Source organism: Notamacropus eugenii, chromosome 3 (genome assembly GCF_028372415.1).
Source record: "Notamacropus eugenii isolate mMacEug1 chromosome 3, mMacEug1.pri_v2, whole genome shotgun sequence".
In the NCBI taxonomy this organism is placed as follows: Eukaryota; Metazoa; Chordata; class Mammalia; order Diprotodontia; family Macropodidae; genus Notamacropus; species Notamacropus eugenii.
In genome coordinates, this window is record NC_092874.1 from 146,599,420 (window position 1) to 146,623,009 (window position 23,590).

Sequence of the window (23,590 nt, forward strand, 5' to 3'; positions counted from 1 at the left end):
ACATAAATGTGTAGTGAACCCACTTAACATCATTGGGTTACAAATGTGTCAGTAATACAATATTAGGACTGAACTCTAATAACTTATGGTGATTTGATTGATGTAAGCTCAACCTGTACATAAATTTAGTAGTAGTGTCATTTTTCAAATACTGGGGTCATAACCATCGCATTTCTTTCGCATTATTTAAGCCTTATCTTATAACTTTATTTCTATAAAAATTTAATTGCAGATTTACTTTAGTGCTTCCTCTGTCTTGGTAGGTAAACCCCCAGATAATTACCACTTTCTAAATATTTTTTCCTAGTTTTTATAACATATAGACAGATGTTAATATTTGTGAATTTATCTTACCCCCTGCTATTTTGCTTAAGCTAATGTCTCCATTTCTTTTGATTTTCTCAGTAAATCATACACAAAGCTAGCCTTGCCTTTTCTTTGCCAGTGCATATTTTTTCTGTGTTGCCAATTTACATTTCCCTGCAACTGCCATTTTTATCTTAATGTTCAGTTCTCTATCTTGCTCCCTTGCTCTAGATCCTTCTTCTGAATGAAGCTGCCTCACACTTCAACCTTTGGCTCAGTGGATGAATGGTTGCTGGAAATCAATGTAAGGAGACATGGAGAAAATAATCAGTTTAATTGTTCCACTAATATCGTCCAGCAAAAATTCTATCATTTTTCCTTGTTCTTGTCCTCAATATAGCTGATACCGAACAGTAAGTTCTTTAAAGCAGTCCCATGGCTGTAAAGTCAATTTTTCCCCAATTCCCAACTAAAGCTTTGGAACAATGTGGGTCTGTTCTTAGTCCAAAGTAGACTAATATCTAGTATCTTACACAATAAAAAAGACACAAGGTCCTGCAATTCGTTTATTTAACTGCAAAACTGAGTGCATACTTCACCTTCCTCATATCATATGTTATTGAGAAGGGCTATAAAGTACAACACTGCAGACTCTCCACTCTTCCCCAATAAATCAAAATTGTCAATTGGGGGAAAATTCTTGTGGCACTCAGTCCAAACAAGCAAAGTAAAACAACAATTAAATAAAACCTTCAAGTGACCAAATATTTGGCAGGTAGATATGTAGAACCACAAGAAAAGGAACAGAAGAACTAGCTTTTAAGAGAAAAAGCAATATGGTAAGAAAACAAGGTCATATTCAGGATTAACAAAAGTAACTGAGTACATGGTCTAGTCTAGTCTGTAGACGTTCAGCCCAATCTCTTCTAAATTCTACAGTACTATAAAACAAGTTGATATTTACGATTACACATTATAACATCCTAAATAAAAATGAAACCACATCCCACATTAGTACTCCTAAGGGCAGGAAATTACACTAACACAGTTTAGAAAGACTTTCCATCAAGACAAGTTCAAATAAACTGTGATATAATAAAGGGTACTAGAGAGATTAAGAAGACATAGCTTCTGAGACTGAGTTGATTGGCAACATTTAGATGTGTGCCCTTAAGATAGTTCTTTAGGCTTTGTGGACTGCATTATCTCCACTGCCTCTCCCATCTCTTAAAAACCATCTGCTGAAAAGGGATTTATCCGACTCTTAGTTAACCAGTATATCCAATTCTCTAAGCATTCCAATTGAAATTTTACTAGTCTCAAAACTGCACACTTATACAGAAGTACTAGTGATATTTAATAGTTAGCCATACTCTCAAAACTGAATGGCTAGGCACAGTGTCAAGGAAAATAAACAGAGCAAATAATGTTAAATGTAATAAGGAAATTCCCATTTTCAATAATTGTCTCAAAACAAAGTAATCTATAAATTAAATCAGCTAAAGCCTACTTTTAGGCATTTAAAAATATTTGATTAGTTCCCCAAAAAAGTAAAATACTGATATCTGCTGAAGCTCACTTGCCTTGAATTTTGGACAAATGATTTTGTAGCTTTTATTACATTAACATAAACACTTCACACTAGTAACCAAGAATAAACAGAACATTCAAGTTGTAAATATTGTATTTGTTTCACTCACATGTAACTATGTTATAATAGATGCTAGTTTTGTCAACATATAGATATGATTAATACTCATATAAAGCATGACACAGAAAAGTAAAGAACTGAAATTTTCATAAAACTACACAATGAAATTACACAAAGAAATTAAGCCTGTGCAAAAAAAACCCAAAATATATTTCTCACTATTTAAAAATATTGCACATAATGATATGGGTACACACATTGGCTGCTTTTAAAGACTGAGGTATTAGTTAATTATCAAATGATGGATGCAAAGAAATAAAGTACTTGACATAATGAAGACATCCATAAAAATAAGTAGGTGGCCAAAAACTCATGAAATATGAATGGCACTGAAAAGCAGGTAAGAGTTCCATTACAAATACAGAGTAGCTCACCAAACATTAAACAATCTCTTGGCAACCTATCATCTTTTATATCTGTCAAAATAATCAGTCTAAATATATGTGAAAAATGTAGTAATTCCTTTCATTAATACGTATTCAATGTTTAAAAAAGCGTTTTCATGGAAAGCACTACTATACTATCCCATGACTCTTCTCCTTTGAAATAAATTCAATAGAAAAATAGAACTGCAAAATTCCTAAATTTCAGGAGTGAAATGTTATCTCTGGTAAGCCTAATGAAATCTGACAAGTTTTACTTAAGTAGCTCTCTCCATAACAAAATTCCACATTTTAGGTATATTTATCAAGAAAATTAGTACAGATCATGCAAATTTAAGTTACTAAAGATTTCACTGCAAGAGTCTATTCAGTTCTAATATACAATTTAAGTGAGGTAAATATTCAAAGTTTAGTTGTTGAACTCATGGATGCTTTCTTGATTTTAACAAATCCAACCAAATGAAGGAATTTGTGGGCAGGTAAATTAAATTTATTTTTATTAACTAAATTTTTAAGACATTTTCTTTCATGTCCTAATTGAAAAAATTTTTATCAGCTCATTTTCATCTAGTTGCCTGGTGAAGTTGTCAAGATTGTTTTATATATACCTTCTTTATGATATTTATTAAGTATTTTAAAATGTAAATTCATGCATTTGTCAAAATAGTTCACAGAAATGTTTGTTTCTATTTTTATCCATAAGAAACGATCAGCTGGTTTTATAAGGGTGGGATAGAATTACTGTCCTGAACAGTCAGTGTATGTAGTAACCATATTTCCTCTACGTTGAGTGACAGTCCTACAATGCTTGCCAGATCCATGGAATCTCTTTTCAGTTTGCACTGTGTGTCGATTTGCATTATCAAAACTATTGAATGAAAACATTTTTTCCATATCTTCAAACATGTCATCAAACAGTCCACCTCCAAATGAGAATTCCTGAAAATGATGCCTTTGCCTGCTGGAACCATCCTGGCGTGTTCGGAAGTGAGTTTCAAAATGTTTTTTGGTGTGAGTGTTTTTATCAGGACCAAAAAAATCAAAGTCTTTAAAAAGATCATCGAAGTTGAAGTTGAATGACTGCTGAAAGTTATTTCCACCACTACTAGTAAAGGTACTATGTCCAAGTGAATCATACTCTCTTCTCCTATTAGCATCAGAAAGTGTTTCATAAGCTGAAAGGGATAAAAATATTTTTTTAAAATGAAGGCAAATAAATATGAAATTTTACACAATAAAACCTTTAAATAAGGTAAATCTTTAACCTCAATGACTCTTAAGACTATAGATATTTCATAAAACATGTTTTGGATGGTAGTGATTCATGAGCTCAAATTTATGTCATTTAAGACACATACATATACATACACATATGTACATACATGCACACCACACAGATATACATGTGTTTGTGTATGTGTATATGTATGTATGTGTGTGTATATTACACATACATATATACATATCCAGAAGTTGGAGACTATCTGAACTTGCTATTCTGAACTACTGACATCATTGCTACCTTTCATTCACATAAATAACACATGACTAGACATATAACCAAATGTGTCTTTAAAATGTAAAAGAACTACAATGTCAAAAATTTTAGAAAGGTCCCTTACACACACACACACAAAAATTCTATAGTCTTTCTAGATTGCTATAGCACAAGTTTATAACACAGATCATGGTTCACATCTTGCCTTCCTACAACCAATATTGTGAAACATGCAGTGTAAATATTAGCACATTCATTTTACATATGAGGAAAGTAAAGCTTAGAGAACTTAAAGGTATTCTGAGATAAATGCTCTTCCGTTCACTCTACCACGTTACTAAGTCAGCAATAGTGGTGAAATGATGATTCAGCACCAAAGTAGAATTATATTTCACAGTTCTATTTAAGTAGAGAAAATCTTTTTAAGTAGGAATCATTACACCAAAGCATACACAGTGACTGTTCTAAACATTCTCATCTCTCCTTGAGCTTTCTATGATACACTTCCCCACACCCTTGCAGCTGAAGACTTCATTTTACATCATTCAACCATCTTCCTCCACTATTTCCTTCACTCCCACCTCATACAAAGAATGTGCATGCACCCTTAACGCCATCCTCTCCTGAACTCTCCAGTAGACTGCTCTCACTCTCATCCCTACTTTTTCTTTTCTTCAGTCTCTCCCTATCTACAGTAGCCTTACCTGTCTACAAACATACTCATGTCTTCTCCTATCCTTAAAATATTCTCATTTGATCTTATTAGCTATTCTATCTCTCCTCTCCTTCTCAGCTAAACTTCTTGAAGAAGTCATCTACATTTGGTACCTCCACTTCTACTCCTCTGTATCCTCTAAATCCTCTTTAATCTTGCTTCCAACCTCATCACTGAACTGAAAATGTATCCTCAAAGTTACCAATGATTTCTTAATTGCAAAGTCTAATACACTTTTCTCAATCCTCATCCATGTTGAACTCTTTAGATGTGACAGTTAATCATCTGCCACTCCTAACACTCTTTTCTCTAGTTTTTCCTAACACTGCTCTTTCTGGTTCTTCTCAGTCCCTCTGCCGGTTCTTTAACCATGTGAAATTCCCATAATTCGTGGGCATGTACTGAGCCTTCTCTCTTTTTCAATTCTAAACTATTACACTTGTTGATTTCAACAGCTTCCAAGATTTCAATTACCAGTGTTAGGCTCCTGGTCCCCAAAGCTATATATCCTGCCCTACTCTAAGCCAATCATCTATCACCAAATGCCACTAGGACATCTCAAACAACATTTCTCTAGGCATCTCAAATCAACATGTCCAAAACAGAATTCATCTTTCTCCCCCAAAGTCTCCTTCTTCTAAACATTTCTCTTACTGTATAAAATACCACTATTCTCCAATTACCTAAGTTCACAACCTCACCATCATCCTAGACTCCTTACTTTCTTAGCTCTCACATCCAATCTATTAACAAATTTGGACATTTCTACCTTCACGTCACAAAGCAACTCTGATTCAGGACCTCACAGCCTCTTGCCAGAATTACTGCAATAGCTTCACTTTTTGTTCTCCCTGCCTCATGTCTCTCTTCTTACTCAATACATCATCCATTCAAAGGTGATTTTTTTCCCGTAAGCATTGGCGTAACCATATCACACTCACCTACTCAATAAGTCTCTAAATTAGCTCCAGGATTCGATTCAACCTCCTCTGTTTGACATTTAAAGCTCCTCATAACCTGGGTCCTCCTATCTTTCTAGTCATCTTATACCTTCCTTCCATGCATTTTATGATCTATCAATGCTAGCCTACTTGTAGTTCCATATTTGCACTGGCTATATCCTTCAGGTTTGTAATGATTTGCCTCTTCACCTCCAACTCTTAACTTCCCTGACTTCCTTCAGGGCAGCTCAAATCTCACCTTTTCATGGGAGGCCAGATGCTAAAGCCTCCTTCTTTCAGACTACCTTCCATCTATTCTGTATATATGTTATACAATCATTTATCTCTCTCTCATTCAAATGTAAGTTCCATGACAACATGGATTTTTTCTGCCTTTCTTTTAAAACCCCAGAACTTAGGATAGGACCTAGAACACAGTAGAAAGTAAGGAATTCATTAGGATTATCAAAAATTATAACTGGGGAAAAAAAGGGATAGAAAACAAAAGGGGGAAGGGAATAAGCATTTATATAGCACCTACTATGTGCCAGGCATTGTGCTAAGCACATTTTTTTTTAAAAACAAACATTACATAATTTGATCCTTACAACAATGCTGTGATGTAGATGCTATTATTATTCCCATTTCAAAGGTGAGGCAAAGAGGTTAAGTTACTTGCCCAAGGTCATACAGATAATAATTGTCTGAGGTTGGATTTGAACTCAAGTCTTCCTTTCTTCAGGATCAACACTCTATGTACTGTATCACTGGTTGTCTCTAAATCCACTCTCCAAATTTGCCTAAGGATTTATAATCTAAGTTTTTAAGGAGAATGAAAAGAAATGGATGTGATGGACCATTTACAACACAAGCATGGATAACAAATAAAATTTCATTTTCAACTTAGTAACAAAATGTTTACCATCTTAAAGACACTATGTTCACTGACAGAAATGAGATTAAACATACAGAATACACAGAAATTACAGAATGTGCATCCAATAGCTATGTTACTTTAGATCCTATTCATACATGAACCTAAAACGTAAGTTTATCTATGTTCTTAAAACATAGCATTTAAAAAACAATTTTTTGAGTATTGAATTATTTCAAGTGTACCAAGGAGCTCTTCATTTAATGGGAAGCTATCACTATTTAAAATGAACTTTACTCTTTTGTAAAAGCAAGCGCCACACAAGGGAGCTAGGAGATACAGTGGATAAAATGCCAGGCCTGAAGCCAGGCAGACTCATCTTCCTGCGTTCAGATACAACAGCCTCAATCATTTATTAGCTGTGAGGCTCTAGGCAAATCACTTAACCCCCGTATGCCTCAGTTCCTCATCTATAAAACGAGCTGCAGAAAGAAATGGCAAACCACTCCAGTATCTTTGCCAAGAAAACTCCAAATAGGGTCACAACGACTGGAAACAAATGAAAACGACTGAACAACCAAAAAAGTACCACATACATAGGCATTTAAATAAAATGTTTGTGAACAGTGAATGTCTACTCCTAATTTATGTTTTATGTATCAAATTTTCCCACAGCATGCCATCTACATTCTAATGTATTCCCTACACTACGCTTTTCATTAAACTCTTACTTCAAGGTTTCATCATAGCACAGAGAGGATCCTAGATTTTCTAAGGTTATGCCAATAGAGTTCAGGCTCAGGCAGGTCCTACACAAATCTTAAAAGGTTCAGATGGTAGACCCAGGGAGAAGATGTCAACTGGAGTCTGTACTAGCTGAGTTTGAAGAGTCACTAGAACAGTGACCAACAGGTAGTAAATACTTTTTGATCATGTACAATTCACAAAAGAGGGTAAAGGATTGAGTTCTCTATCAGCAGGAGTATCCACAGGTCCTTCATTTTGGTTCTTTTGAGAAAGAAGTTGATGAGTCTCACTTTAAAATGCGATTACATACAACATTCCCTAAGCTTTCACTGAAAAAAATCTAGTTTCCTATAAACCATATAACAGCAACAGCTAGCATTTATATAGCATTTACTATGTGTGAAGCACTATGCAAAGTGTTTTACAATTATTATCTCATTTAATCCTCATGACTTTGGTAGATAGTTGTTATTATCCCCTCCATTTTACAGACGAGGAAACTGAGGCAAACAGAAGCTAAAGTTACTTGCCCAGAGTCACACAGCTGGTGTCTGAAGCTGCATTTGAACTCAGGTCTTCCTGACTCCAAGCTCAACTCCATTCACCACTTATCTACTCCTTACAGTGAGATATGATACTCAGGAAGTATTTCATTGCATTAGGTAAAGTGTATTTTTAATGCACGACTCAACAATCTCCTCCTATGGTATTTAATACAAGTTATATTTTACATACAGCTAGGTCTTGATTTGTATGAATAATAATAAATCCCCTGAAGTGGTTGAATTATTCAAATTCACATTGTATATTTCCATTGCACCAAAAACAATGACTGTATTTTATGATTACAACTTTGAATAGTCCTGATTCAAAAAACTTCAACCACTTCATGGGATTCATTATTCACCCTAGCTATACATATAAACCAGAAGGTAAATATTCACAGAAACCTATTAATTATGAGACCAGTTGTCTATATTATTGAAGACTTAACAATCGGCAAACTCCTAACTCCATATTTTGAAAAATCCAAAATATTATATGAATTCTAAAAGTAAACTTTTTATTTTCAGATAATCAGGTTTTTTCATTGTTGATAATTTTTACAGTTTTCTTTTCCAAAACAGAGCATGAACTTAGGGAACAAAGAAATACCATTTTATTTTCCTTGTACAGCTTACTCTGTAGCTATTTCAATATTTATCAGTACCAAAGGGAACAGAAAAAGAAAAAGAAAATTCATATAAAGATTTTTAAATATCTTTGAGTAGGAATTAATACACTAGGATGGAGACCTACAATTTCTTATTCACATGCGTAACTCTCAGCAATTCACTTAACCTCCGTGACATTCAGCTTTTTCATCCGTAAAATACGGACAATAACATTTCTGCTACTACCTATCTTATGTGACTGAAATGTTTTCTAAATCTTAGAGGGTTATATAAAAAGTGAGTCATCAGATACTTTCTATGACAGTACTCAAATCCTAGAGAGAATATCTATATCTTTTAGATAATCTCTCTGAATACCTATAAAACCCACAAACTTGAGAAAACCCATCAATCAATCAAGCTACTTCTACGTATTCATTACCTTCTGCAATCTCTCTAAATTTAGTTTCAGCATCAGGGCTCTTATTTTTGTCTGGATGGTATTTCATGGCCAACTTATGAAAGGCCTTCTTGATTTGGCGTTCGGATGCAGATTTTGGAACTCCTAAGACATCATAGTAACTTTCTGTAGCTAGAATTAATTCTGTAATCATTAAAATGCAGATTGCAAAGGTGAAAACTGCCTGTGGAGTAGCCATTTTCATGACCCTGGAAAAGAAGAAAATAATTACATTAGATAGTTATCTTAAGTGCGCTTAAAACTGAAAAACAGCCTGGCAAAGGATAATAAACTGGATTTGGAATTAGGAAGACCTGGATTCAAATCCTGCCTCAAATACTCGCTCAAATGGGCTAGTCACTTTACCTCTCTATGGCTGTTTCTGCATATGTAAAATGAGAGGAATGGACCTCTAAGGTTCACTCCAGCTCTAAATCTATTATCTTATTCATTTTTTTCTCCACAAATATAGCATTCAAAGCACCTTCACCATAAAAAGCATTATGATAGCTAATATTTTTTTAAAAAGCTGTATTTTAAAAAACATTACTTATTGTATCTATGCCAACTGTTATATGCTGCTTTATAAGTGCTAGAAAGTTCTTTAGCTGTGGTATGGTGCTAAAATATGAACTCAATACCCATCTCTAGCATTTTCTAGTCATGTATCCATGAACTCATAAATTATCTTCTTCTCGGGGGTCTCAATTTCCAAATCCTTAATATCAGAATAATTCTACCTTAAGTATAATTAACAATTCCATCTAGCCCTACTTTGCAAGGTCATGTGAGGATCAAATGTGGCCAGGTGATATGCAAACCTCAAAAGCAATATACCTGCATTATTTCAACTGTATATGTCTAGCCTCAAATTTTAAGTTCTTGGATGGAGGGTTTTTTTTCCACATACCCTCCAATAACATCAGGATAGTACTCTGCATATGACAGGCACTCAATAACTAATTTTCCTTAATTAATACTAGACGAAGACTAATATGCAAAACTTTTGTAAAAATGGACAAAAAGTTTAAACCATAAATTCTACTCCTAAATGACAAAAAGTTTATTTAATTCAGGAAATGGTATTCATCCTAGGGTCAAAGAAATGTGTCTCCTCCAACAGGAGCTAGGATTTCCCACAACCTTTACCGAACCTTGCCTTCCTGGGAATTCACTAGCTTCAACTTTCAATTCTGTTACCATTTGTTAATCTCTTACTATTTGTAGAACACAACTCTAAGCCCAAGGGGAGATAAAGAAAATGATTAAAATGCCCCAGCCAGCAAATGGGTAATTCTTTATTTCATCATACTGATTACAGAATAAAAATTTTACATTTCAGAAAACTGTTCAAGTACCCAAGCTACGTAAGTACAGATCAGCCAGCTCCTCTAGCCACAAGTTGATATGTAAAAACAAACAGGTCAGAGAGCCACTTTTTCTTTAACTTCAATTTCAAATATCACATATTAATAGCGTCTTCAGAAAAATCTCTAAGCTTTGTTCATTTAGGGCTAGCTGAAACAAAATCGTAGTTGATGATTTAGATGTCAACATATTCATAAAAGAAAGTGCTGAGAATATTGGTATCTCACGAATATTCGTCCTACTTTAAGAAGTTTGCCAAGAATGCCTTCATTCATTCATACATATATATTATATATATAAAATACACAAATAGGTAGGTAAATACACTAAAACCTTTAAACTGAAAAATTCACAGATAAAAACACCGCACTGCACCTGAGCGCTTAATAAATACCCTAAGGGGATATAACCACAAAGATGATGACGAAAAACACTGTGGATTATTGAAATTGCCAATTTAACCACCGGGTGGAAAACCCTTCCCACCCCCGCCGCCACCACCAATTACTCATAGTCACGAGTACTCAGGCTGGAAGGACACCTTTCTGCACTAAAAGGAATATCGACGTTGTCACTTGCTCCAACTGGACTGTAGCTTGTTCATGAGACACGGAGGGCTTCAAACGCCAGAGAAGCCGGACGCCAGGCCGTTTGGGCAGGCGAGGTATGCGCTTCACTGCGCCCAAAACAAAGGGATGTGAGACTTCATGGTCTCTGCGGTCCGGGAGGGCCCGGAGGACCGGCAAAGGGGCCTCCTACCAGGAGGGCACAGGCGAGCCCTTTCACCTGGCGATGGGGTCGCTGACACAACATCGCCGCCTCGGACCCTGGGCTGGGGCCCTTTCCCTACGGGACGCTTCCCAGTCAAAAATGAGGCAAGGGAGCATCGGGTCCGAGAAATGAGCCACCTGCGCTCCGTCCGGCCTCAGCCCCCAACCCCCACCCCTCCAGCCAGTGCCGGGCAGGCTCCGCGCGCCACGCACTGGCCCATCAGGTGTTCGGCCATCGCCCCGACTCCGGCGCCTCTGCCCAGACCAGGCAGGGCTCCTCATCTTAGCCCCCTCCCCTTTACCTCCACTCCAAGTTCGCTCCCCCATCCCCGCTCCCGAAGCTCCTTCCCTCACCCCGCCACTGCCACGGCCGCCCTCACCTTCAGCCGCTCCGTCTCTCCTCAGGAGGCGAAGGCGAAGCAGCGGCCTCCTCGTCCTCCAGACCGCGGGGGTCCCCCCCTCAGCGCCAGACTACCCGCTATTCACCCCGTCCTCCTCCTCCGCCTTCTCCCAGACGCGCAGCGCCGCCGCCGCACGTCAGCCTCGCTCCAGCTCCAACTCCAGGTCCCAGAGCCGCCGCTCCCCAGCAACCCGAGCCAACACCGAGCCCGCACCAGGCAGAGTCCTACACGAAACGCTTTTCCATTGGCTGCGGCCGGCCCACCTGACTCCCGGCGCCTTTAGCGCACGTGGAACACTGTTGTTACCCCTTTTCTCTCACAGTCACTTCCGGCCTGGCGCGGGGGAGAGGGAGGGGGAGGCGGGATCTCAGGTCCGACGGAAGGCGGAAATGGGTGTGCGGCAGCGCTGACAGCTCTTGGGCCTCCCTCCTTCCCCTCCCACTCCCATCAGCCTCCGAGCAGGCGCAGTGGGTCCCTGGGTCGCGCCGACGATGGTCTCAGCAGCCTAAGTAAGGCGGCCCCGGTCACCCTCACGGCTCAGCGCTCGGCCTCGGCCTGCCAGTCGCTCCTAGCAGCGCGGTGGTCTTGCATCTCTCGCATTCCTCTCTAGCCCCTGCGCGGCTCGACGGGAGCAATGCCCCGTTATTGCGCCGCGTTTAGCTGTAAGAACCGCCGAGGACGAAACAATAAAGACCGGAAACTGAGTTTCTACCCGTAAGTTTCCCCCTTCCAGAAGCGCCGTCCCGGGGCCGGGCGCCGGCGCCTGGGGCTGAGCCTGCAAGCGGAGCTGGTGTTGGCGTTCGGTCTCTCGCGCGCTCACCCTTCCCCCTCTCTCTCCCTGTCTCTTTCTCCTTTGGTACCTGATGAAACCCGGTGGCTTTATTGCGCTTTGGTCCCCAGCCGAAGGAGCGAGTGACAGCCCCGCGGGGCTGCTGCAGCCGGGCTGCAAGAGGCCCTGTTGGGTGTCCCTTGGTAGCGCTCCCCTCCCCGCCCCCACGCCCGCCCGAGGAGCGCTCTTCTCCCAGTCCTGCGTCCGGAAAGCGCTTGGACGGGTCTCCTTTCAGCCGCGCCACATAGTAATAGTAATGTCTGGGAAGCCAGCCGGGCGGGCGCTGGAGGGGCTCCCTAACGTAGGCGAGGAGACACGGGCCGGAACGAGCGCCTTGAGGCTCCCGGGCCGTGGCTTTTCCCATCCCGTCCCATTCCGGGATGAGCCTGGTGCCGTGCTATCAAAGCAGAAGCCCTTGACTTGGATCGTAGCATATAAAGTGTCGTGGCCTCCATCTTCACCAGGGTGGACGTCCTGCTATGGCTCCCAGGACTACGTTCGGTGTGAACAAACTAGGCTTTGGGAGCGGATTGGACTGCCTGACGCTGTGGCTAGTCGCCTTTCTTTAATTAGATGTTTGAGGCTTAATTATTGAACATAATAGAAACTAGTAGCAGTATTAATGGTAGTATTAAATATCAACAGGGTGGACTTAGTGATCCAAATTCTACAGTGGACACCTGCTGAGCAAATCAGGCTAACTCTTAAAAACTTAAAATTTTACGTGTAATTTTGGGATCAGGAACAGCATGAAGAGGCTTAAGAGAACGAAAAGTCATGCAAAGGTGTTGTTTACGTATTTCTCAAGTCTTTTTTTCTAGAAATGTAGAAGTGTAGGATCATGCTCAAGATTGCCAAGTACATGGCTGATAAAGACCCCTGAATACTTTCTTTGCGTTGAAACACAGGGAAATGGTCTCATCAGATCTGTTGTAATTCTGAATTCTTGTCTTTAAGTTTGATCTCATTATCATACTCTTGTACTGCTTTAAAGAATTATACACACTACAAAAGAGAAAATTATTTTAACAAGCATCATTTAAAATGTCCATGCTAACTATTGACAGCGTTTGGCCTCAATGTAGAGTACATTTATGGTGAGAAAAGATTAGAACACTGAAAAGCTTCGTGATTTATTCTTTAATCAAGTTTTTAGTTGATTATTTAACCTCATTTTGCTTTTCATTCTCCATTGCTTGTAGACTTTGGTTGCTGCTTCCTTTGTATTCTGGGGATAGAATGAAATGAAATTATAGGCAGAAAGACAGAATTTAGTCAGCTAGTCAGTAAACATTTATTAAGCACCTAGTGTGTGCCAGGCAGTGTACTAAGCACTGGTGATCAAAAGAAAGGTAAAAAAGACAGTCCCTGCTCTCTACCATCTCACTGTCTAATGAGGCAAGACAACTATGTGTAAACAAGCTTTATACAGGATAAAGTTGAAATAATCAACAGAGGAAAGCCACTAGAATTAAGGGAAATCTGCAAAAACTTGCTATAGAAATTGGGATTTTAGCGAGGACTTGAAGGTAGCCAGGAAACAGAGATGAGGAAGAAAAGTATGGAAGACAAGGGAGAAAGCCTGTGAAAGTGCCTGGAAAATGCAGGATGCTGGTGGATGAGTATAAGGTGAAAGAAGGTTGGGAAGGTAGATGGGAGGGTCAGAATATGAAGGCCAGATTTGATCCTGGGGGTGATAGGGAGCACTGGAGTTTAAATTTAGTAGGGGGGTAATATGGTCAGATCAGCACATAGCCTAGGGATTGGAGCATTGGCTTTGGAGTCAAAAGTAATAAATAGGGTTCAGTTCCTGCCTTAGGCATTTTCTAGCTTTGTATCTTTAACAAGTCACACCCTCTCAGATCTTCAGCTTCCTTTTTTGTAAAATGGGGAAAAACAACTATAGAATTTATCTCATAATGTTCTTCTAAGCATCAAATGAGATATAATTGATGTCCAGTGCTTTGCAAACCCTAAAGCAATATATAAATGTTAATGATTGTAGACCTTTTGATTCCTAATCATGTTACCGTCACCATTTCATGATTACATTTCAGTTTTAAGTGTTGGTAAATTAAGGATCAATCCTACTCCTTTCTTTAGATATGTTTTACACATAAATATCAATATTTGCAAATCATTTAGGTGCTTGAAAGACAGGTGCACCTTTTTTGTTGTTATAGTATCAGCTTTATAATATATATAGTGTATAGTAATTCTTGCTGTTGGCCAGAGAATGATTCTAGACAGTTGACTTCCCAGCCTCTGTTATCTTGAGAGTACTTACAAAGTTCTTCCCACCCGACCCTCCAGATCCAAAAAAAAATCATTTAAGTTCATTTTGTCTTAAAGTTAAATATAGTTATATATAACTTTTAGAAACAAGGAACCCACTAAATCACATGGAAATAAACTATCAGTCATCCTAAAAGATTACAATCACTGATTGAAAAACTGTAGTTGGGAATATATCATCTAGATATTAGGTTACTTACAATTATTAAATTATTAAATTACTTGCTTATATTTCAAAATGATGCAGCTAGGTGGCACAGTGGATAGAGTATTGGGTGTGGCACCTTATCCTCCTGAGGTCAGATCCAACTTCAGTCACTAGCTATGTGAACTTGGGCAAGTCCCTTAACTCTGTTTGCCTCAGTTTCCTCATTTGTAAAATGAACTAGAGAAGGAAATGGCAAACCACTACAGTGTCTTTGTCAAGAAAACCACAAATGGGGTAATGAAGAGTCAGACACAACTGAATCACTTATTTCAAGATGTGTTTTTCTTTAGTATAGTGTTTTACATATGATCCAGGATGGGTCACTGTACCTCCTAGCATCATAGACACACCTTGGTAAACATACTGAGGACATTGCATGAATTCGTTGCTGTGGTTGTATAGAAGAAGGGGTAAGCCCTTGTTCTTTCTGAATTTCAGCTTTAAAAGCCCAGAACCTCAATGTTCAGTTTATTTAATTCATCAAGCATTAAGTGACCATTCAGCATAATTAGACCCTAGGAAAACTGGATTACATTGCTCTAACCTCAACAGAAGACAGACTTGTTATCAGGATGTCAGTTTATTCATTTAGTGTGTGAATTTTATCTGTCATAAAAGACGAGAAAATGTACATTGGTCAAAGCAAGCTCATTCAAGGTATCATGATATCTGGAAACCTAATCAGTAAATTGGTTAGTAAATTTTGGAATCATGGAGCAAAATCTTAAAGTTATATTTTCACTAAACTATTAACCTAAGTCAGCCTTCTCAGTTCTAGGCATATGACTGTCACTCATCTCCACTAATTGTGACGTGCTTTCCTCAGAGTTCTAGAAACAAATGACTACATTCAATAATCCCAGAGATTCTCAATCCTGGTTTGTTCAAGAACATTAACATCTTTTTTCAACAAAAAACATTCTAAGGATCCCAAATTTTTTCCTTCCTTTAGTTAATGCCTTAAATGATCCAAAGGCATTGCAGTGCAGAGGAAAGAAGAGTGAATTAGTATTAGCAAGCCACTTGTTTAATTTGTAAGGTAAGGGAGTTGGACTTCGAGGTTCTCTCAAACTCTTACATATGAACCGTATGTTACCAGCAAGGCCTTTGGTAACCCAAGAAGAAGAGTTGCAAATAAGTGAAAGTTTGTCTTTTCGTTTAGGATAACTTTCAAGCTTCAGTTATTGGATTTAAAGAAACTCTAGACCCAGCTTACTAACTGCTCTCTCCCTTTCAAGACTGGAGTTGCTTTGAGGGACTCTACAGTTGAACCACTCCATCTTTTTTCTATCAGTCATCTATTGTATGCTGAGCACTGTGCTAGGCAGCTAGGATTAGAGAGTAGGGGAGAAATACAAACATTAAATAAGAAATGACCTGCACCATCATGAAACAGCCTCTAAAGAGGAGCCACATTGTACATAAATAGCTAAGATACAATAGAAGATAAGTATATGGGATTGGTTCAAAGTATGATCCAAGGAAAGAAATGTCATTTCTAACTGGGAGTGAGTTGAAAAATAATCAGGAATCAGACGTTTCTTGGCAAAGGTAAAATTTGAACAGGATCTTGAAAATTAGCTAAGATTTCCAAAGACAAACATGGTAGGAAATATATTCCAAGCATGGGGAAAGGTATAGACAAAGGCATAAGAGGTGGGAAAAGACACCTAGGTCAATCTTCTCATTTTCCAAATTAATACTGAGACCCAGAGTGGTTAAATGATTTATACAAGGCCTCATAGGTATAGCAAATGGGAGAGGTGTGATTTGAATTCTGGTCCTCTGAATCCATATCCAGTGCTCTTTCCACTACACCATGAATAAAGAATTTGAATTATATGGTATTCACATAGTAGTTAACCAGCATGGCATTTTGGACCCAGAAGAAATATGATCAAATCTATTTGGCATCAGTATGATGGATATATTGGCAGGAGACCAGTAAGGAAGATACCATAGTAAGATAGTGGGCAGTAAAGTTTTGTGTCCATCTCTAGTGGCAATGGAAATAGAAAGGAAGATATCTAAGACATTTCAGTTGGAATAAAGAGCTTTTTGTAACTGATTGGCCATGACAGGTGTGGGAGAGGGACAAGTTTCAAGTATTCCTAACTTGGTAAATAATGGTGCCATTGACAGAATCAGAAAGCCAAGAGGATGAGGCTGTTAACCAAAAGGAAAAAAAATAGGAAGAAGGCAGTTGTAGAGAGATGCACATGAATTCTGACCGCATACTTTTCCCCATCCATCCAAACAGAAACAATCAGTTGGTTTCTTTAATTTAACCCACTTCTACAGGCATCATAGTTGCTGTTTCAAAGCAGAGAATAAAGGTAGGAGCTATTTTGAGAATAAATTGTTCAGGGCACATTTTCCCTATTTTCTATACAAAATCTGCATCTAGGCAAATCCACAAATAGTGATAATTTTCTCAAGATAGCCAAAATGTGGCTATCAAATTAGCAACAGCAAATCCAGTTCTTAAAGTTTGGTGCCAATAGGAAAATAAACAACTCTTATCATCTAATTTTATATGCCTGTATGCACATTAAATATACATGCACACTACTCTTTAAACTTTGTAGTAAAGATACTTTTTTTTTGCTTCTAATAGTTATTTGGCAGTGATTCATTAAGTATATATTTCTTGCTCTTTCAGGAGTTATCTGAGGCAAACAGTCCAGTTGAATAAGATAAGCTGTTACTTAAATTGAACCAACCTAGGGATTTAGATGTATACATTCATTCAATAAATATTAAGTATATGCATTCTATAAGAAATCTTTGGAAAATGTCACATACATACTAGCTAAGTTATATTATTTTCAAAAAGGGTCTTCACAAAAATCTGTACTCACTTTTAAAATGTAATAATGGATAACACATTTTTGCCATGAAGACAATGTTATGTAAGGAGGGGGTTAGGTTCCTGGGCCAACCTAGTGCCAAGAGCTCTCATTACCACGAGCCTGAGTCTCAATAGGCCTACACTTATGGGAAAGTGTACTCTGAGGATAAGGAAAGCCTACTGGAGATTTTGTGGAATGGAGAAAGAATGGGAATCCTGAGAGTTTAAGCTGGAATGGGAATGAAAACTCATACAGTTTGTCCCACTGGAGTTGGAAAGCCAAGATAAAGCAGAGTGAGAGTACTAGGTGAGGAAAGCTGTATAGATAGTGATATCCCAGAAGGGTAGTTTCTTTGAGAACATCAGTCCTTCCTAGCAGCAACAGTCAGAGCTACCTTGCAAGATTCCATCTTAAAGGTGTGGCAGCAGAACATCATTTTGTGAATGTTCATAAATAGACATCTCTATAATGTTTGTCTTAGAGGCTCCATATTTTATGAAAGTTATCACAATATTAAGACTTTAGGATGTTGTCATGAAAAATATGTTTAATAAAACTTGAAACTTTAAAACTAATAGTAATATGTTTCCTATCAGAATTTATCACAAGCTAAATTCAGTTGATGAAACATACAGCACATGATAAAAACATGCTAGTAACACCTACCAGATATTCAGAAGTTGCCTTTTTAAGTCTTTTCTAAATACTTTACTTCCCTTTTATACCAAAAAGTATCAAAACCTAGTGCTAAAAGTTTACTTTTCTAAAATCTTTATCCATGTCAGAGTATATCTCCTTTAGAATTTAGGTATGTGTTATGTATATGAGTGATATGCATATGCAACTGCCTTTATATAAGTTCATATATACACTTGTGTGCATTATATGTGCATATTTGTATATGTATATGTGTTTATATATAACAGTAGCTTTGATAAGCATTTTCAAAAGATTAATTGAAATCTGAAGTTATAATGAAATTCAAAAAAAGATCTATGGTTTTTCACAGTCAATCCTAGCTTGTGGGGAAAGTAAAGTTTCATTTTCCACCCATGGATTTTTTTGTGAGTACATAGAATATGGCAAAACCGGTGAAATGTAGTTTTTCCCATTGCTGATAAAGGGATCATAGTAGCTCTCATAGCTGAGGAATATGAGGCCCAAGAAAGATAAATAAATCAGAAGTAGGATTTGAACCCAGATCATCTGAGTTTAGAGTCAGTGCTTTTTCTTTCAATTCCAGGTTTCCTCTCCATGACAAAGAGAGACTTGAAAAATGGTTACGGAATATGAAACGTGATACCTGGGTTCCCAGTAAATACCAGTTCCTGTGCAGTGACCATTTTACTCCTGACTCCCTTGACATCAGATGGGGCATTCGATATTTAAAACAAACTGCTGTACCAACTATTTTTTCTTTACCTGAGGACAGTCAGGTAATATTTTCTCTTTCTTTGGGGGGAGTTGAAAGGTGTGATGGAGGTTGTCAGAGAAGGAGGAATAAGATTATTTACTTATCTTGTAGGAAATTCCACATATCTTGTGATTAAGTGTGGAGACAAAATTCATGAAAGAAAAATACTAATTTTTACAAAATAATTACTTCACCTAAAAAATGTGGGGATAATGTATTTGCTTTTTTTAATCTAATTATAACACTTGTCAATTTAACTGTGGTATGAAGCCTGGCATTAAGAAAAACATATTTTATAGTAATATGCCCCAGAAAGGATACGGTTTCTAAAGCCTATACATATGTGTAGGAAATATGTTTTTCCCTTTGTGATAACAAGAATTTTTTTTAAATTAATACAGAAATTGAACAGCTTATATAATTTAAGGAAATTTAACCTTTTTTATCAAGTGTTGATCAATTTAACTCTGATAATATACCATTTAATGTTACTTTTCATAAAACAAGCAATATCTATTGTTTAGTTCAACAAACTTTAATAAATGACTTGCTGAGTTTGAAAATACTGTTTTCTAGGAAAAAGACCATGGAAAAAATAAGCCTCAGAAAAAAAAAGCAGAAGATGAGAGAGAAATATGCCTAATGATAAAGTCAGAAGAATTATCTGCAGAAATGGAGCCAAAGAAAAATGTATTAAGCACAGAAAATTTTAATGGAAGTACAGATTTACTTTATTCATCCTCTTTGAGTGAACCCCTACAAAAGGATAAGCCACCGGTTTCCAGTATGGAAAATTCACATAATGGCACATTAACTATTAATTCTGCAATTCCACAACATATCGAAAAACCAAAACCAGTTTTAGAAACAGCAGTTGTCCAGGATGTAGAAGTTAGTAGCTTTCATACATCTCTCGAGAACCTCTTAAATACTACAGCTGCTACTTTGAATGTCTCAAATCCAGAGCATGTGCATCTCTCTGTGGAACCCAGTAATGTAATTGAAACAGCTATAGACCATCTCTCTAATCCAGATATCACAGATATTTCTGTGTCAACACAGGAAAATACTGTCTTACTGAGTACAATTACTCAGACAATTGAAGAGCTGAACACAGAGGAAGAGTCAGTTATTACCATTCTAGTGCCTGCTGAAAGCTCTAAGCCATCAACCAGTTCCTTCATGCCAGCAGAAGAAGAAAGCATAGATATGGAAGATGTAGATGTTGAAGATTCCTTATATGATGACACAGACTACGGAATTGAAGTACTACAAACTGAGCATTCTTATTGCAGACAAGATATTAACAGAGAACTTCTTTGGCAAAAAGTTACTAAACTACATTCAAAGATAACCCTTCTTGAACTACAGGAGCAGCAAACTCTAGGAAGACTCAAATCTCTAGAAACTCTTATAGGACAGCTAAAACAAGAAAACTTACTATCTGAAGAAAAGCTCAAGATTGTAGAAAACTGTTTCACAACGTTTGAAGTTACTATGATAGAATAAAATTTTTTAGAAGCCATGATTTTACATAAGATCATTACAAACTGATGATTCCTGAGTTATTTACAAGATGACGTATTTTCCAGTATCTCATATTCTTAATGACATTTATGAAAATACAGTGTCATAAAAGGCCTCCTGTTTTCATAAAATCCAGAATTAGGAAATTGCCCTTAAAAAAGTGATTAGTTAAGTATAATGAGTGAAACTGGAAACCAATTTAAATATTTGTATTTTAGCCAACCAAGCATTTGTGACAAATTCTGTCATTTGATTCTAATACTCCATGTTGATGTTAACATTGTGGAAGGGCAACATCTTACAGTAATATGTAATAATAAATTTATTGTAAAATATGGCTGAATCCTAAAGATTGAACTCCTATTCTGAAGTGAGAAGAACAATAAGATGGGAGTCAATAAGCCTATGATGTCACGCAGCTTTCTATTGGCTAGCTGTGTAAACTTAAGAAAATCACCTGTATTTCAGGTGTATCAGCTGTAAAATAAGGGAATTAGATCAGGGAATCATGTCAGCTCTAATTCTATTTCTGTGAGACCCTTCCTTTAGAGCATCATAAACAGAGATTTACTTCAAAGATGCTTTATATCTTTGATCATAGTTATTGTTTCTGTTGTCTGGATAGCCTAAGTACTCACTTTTATAAGAATTCCTGTGCACTTTGACCCTTCAATTGCAATTCATTTCTATAATAAAGTGTGCCCCAGCATTGCTTTGTTTTCATTTGAACTGCATTGTAAACTGGGCACCACCTTTACACAGTGCCCAGTTGTGTTCTTGGGATAAGATTCTCTTAAATATTAAGGATTACTTCTTGATTTATAAATATAACTTGTTTGGTTGGCCATCATAATAGTCTTCTAGGAGCTTTATAAAAGAATATCAGCTGTATCCTTATATTTCTTAAGTACAAAGGATAAATTAATAAATAGAAAAAAATTTAAAACAATTTCCATAATACTCATTCCACAGTATTCATTCCTTAATGAGTATCATTAGCTTTTTTTTAAATTGCTTATGTGTTGGCCATTGCAAAAAATGTTTTTGTTTCTTGGGTCATTGGTATAATAATGGATATCATTCCCACTCATCTACATTTTAATTTGTTGTATTTTAACTTGTAATCAAGAAATTTAAGAAAATTGATGAAATACATTGGGAAATGAAGTTGAAGGAAAAGAATCATACAAATAAAATTTGCTTTTAGATATCATGAGAAAATTAGCAGAAAAAACTAAATTAGGAATGTAAAATCTTGAAGAAAATATCTAAAACTTTGAAAAATAGCTAATGTACTCTGAAATTAATGATCAGCTTGATTGATAAATATTGATCAAGGAATAGCCGTAAGAGTAAGAAGCATAGTGTATTTTATTTTGGAAGACAAATAATTACTTTTGTTCCTTCTAGCCCCATAAATTCTATGATTATTTTCCAACAGATAATTTCTTAGTTATCTTTTTCTTAGGTTGATGTTACAATTTTACCTTGTTCTTAAATATTTACCAATTGACAATAGATAAAGATGGTCTGGAAGTGTGTGGAGTGATACAGAGAAAGCCAACCTGAGTTTTAAAATGTGATATCATTGATGTCAATAACTACAAAAGAATTTTTTAAAAGGTGTATTAATGTTGTTCCCTTTCTTTTAAAGTTTAGTGGAATATGAAACATCTTAGTGTGTTGGATGAAAATGAGAGCATGATTTTTTTTCCCATAATCACATCCAAGTAATGTTACAAAATTAGCAATTCTCAATTTTCGTCAAAGTAGACTATAATTAATTGTCTATGCAAAAGCATAATTTATATTTTTGTTTTTTCAGAAATAAGTTCAGTTAGATAGAAATAGCATCTGAAAAGAACTTAGGACTATTAAGGTATTGTCCTTGACTTTTGTTTTCCCTTTTGTGTGTTTGCCTTAGTAGTACAGGAAATCCTCATCTTACAAGCAGACTATGTTCTAAAATTTGATTTATAAGTTGGTTGCTTGAATATTATTAGAAGCCATTTTCAAAAGAAACAGTGTAACAAGGAACAGTTAGGTTCCAAGTCTCACTGATAAAACCTTATTTAAACAGAAATACAGGACTGCATATTTGTACTAAAGAAAAAAATAAAAATTCTAGATATTAGAACAAAGAAAAGCTAAACTCATTTTTATTTATCTTGAATGCTCCTGCTATAGTTTATAGAATGTATTACAAGAGTTATATAGGTTGGTGGCAATGATTATGATGACTAATTTTTTTCTCATACTCATCAGCTAAAATTGGTATCATTCTTGGCTTACAAAGAGAGGTCAGTTTTTCCAGAGGTCAATAGAAAAGAGATAAGGCACAAGAGTGAAAAAGCACCTGTGTGTAGAATAAAATTTTCCTAAGGTCAAATTGTTAATGGTAAAAGCCAGATGGGAAGAAATATAACATGTTTATAGCTTGGATCTTCCTGAGTTGGGGGAAGGGACGTCAGACAGTCCCCCATGACAACTACCAAGTGCCACTGTTGGCCTTTGACAGCGTTCCTTGTTGGCTGTGATGGCTGGGAGAAAAGGGAGACAGCATACCACCTGCCATATATATGTCAGGTTCACAGATCAAAGTTTTGTAACTCATGTAAAATGTGTAGGATATGTTTCTTATTGAATTGAAATTTTTATAAAGGATTGTCTTTCAGGTGAAATGTTAAATATTAGGAAATACAAATGTAATAGCACTAATACATTTCAATAGAAAAATAAATTTTGTAAAGCATTTCTGAAAATTTTAATGCATCTTGGATTCCTCAAGCCGTATTAGGTAGAACTCTATAGAGTAAAAAAGAACATTCTTTATCTTTCCCAAAAAAGTTTTCTGCTTGGTTTGTTTATTGCGATCCCTTTTACAAGTTATCAGTTGTAATTATTACACAACAAAGTATGTATGAGACACAATATTATTACCTGTCATCTCAGTTTTGTAATTTTAAACATAAAATGGACCTATTATTGAAATATTAGACATCCTTTTCCATACATCTCAAGTGATCAAGAGAACAAAATTCTAGTCATTTACCTCCTACTTTTTACTTAACAGTGTCTTCCCTAGGGCACTGATTACTTTCCTGACACAGTAAATTAAGCTAGTCAGACTAAAAGAA

General features: G+C 36.8%; 2 protein-coding genes across 2 annotated transcripts; one reads left to right on the forward strand and one right to left on the reverse strand.

Annotated features, from left to right (window-relative positions):
• Positions 1-858: 858 nt before the first annotated feature.
• Positions 859-11,441, reverse strand: DNAJB9 (DnaJ heat shock protein family (Hsp40) member B9). The gene is made up of 3 exons (XM_072653028.1): positions 11,308-11,441; positions 8,772-8,998; positions 859-3,575 (listed from the first exon to the last, which is right to left on the reverse strand). The coding sequence occupies exons 2-3, from the start codon at positions 8,992-8,994 to the stop codon at positions 3,139-3,141; spliced, it is 660 nt and encodes a 219-aa protein (XP_072509129.1). The 5' UTR covers positions 8,995-8,998; positions 11,308-11,441; the 3' UTR covers positions 859-3,138.
• Positions 11,442-11,634: 193 nt separating this feature from the next.
• Positions 11,635-23,299, forward strand: THAP5 (THAP domain containing 5). The gene is made up of 3 exons (XM_072653027.1): positions 11,635-12,042; positions 18,756-18,948; positions 19,503-23,299. Exons 1-3 carry the CDS (start codon positions 11,963-11,965, stop codon positions 20,433-20,435), a joined length of 1,206 nt encoding a protein of 401 aa, XP_072509128.1. The 5' UTR covers positions 11,635-11,962; the 3' UTR covers positions 20,436-23,299.
• The last annotated feature ends 291 nt before the right edge of the window (positions 23,300-23,590 follow it).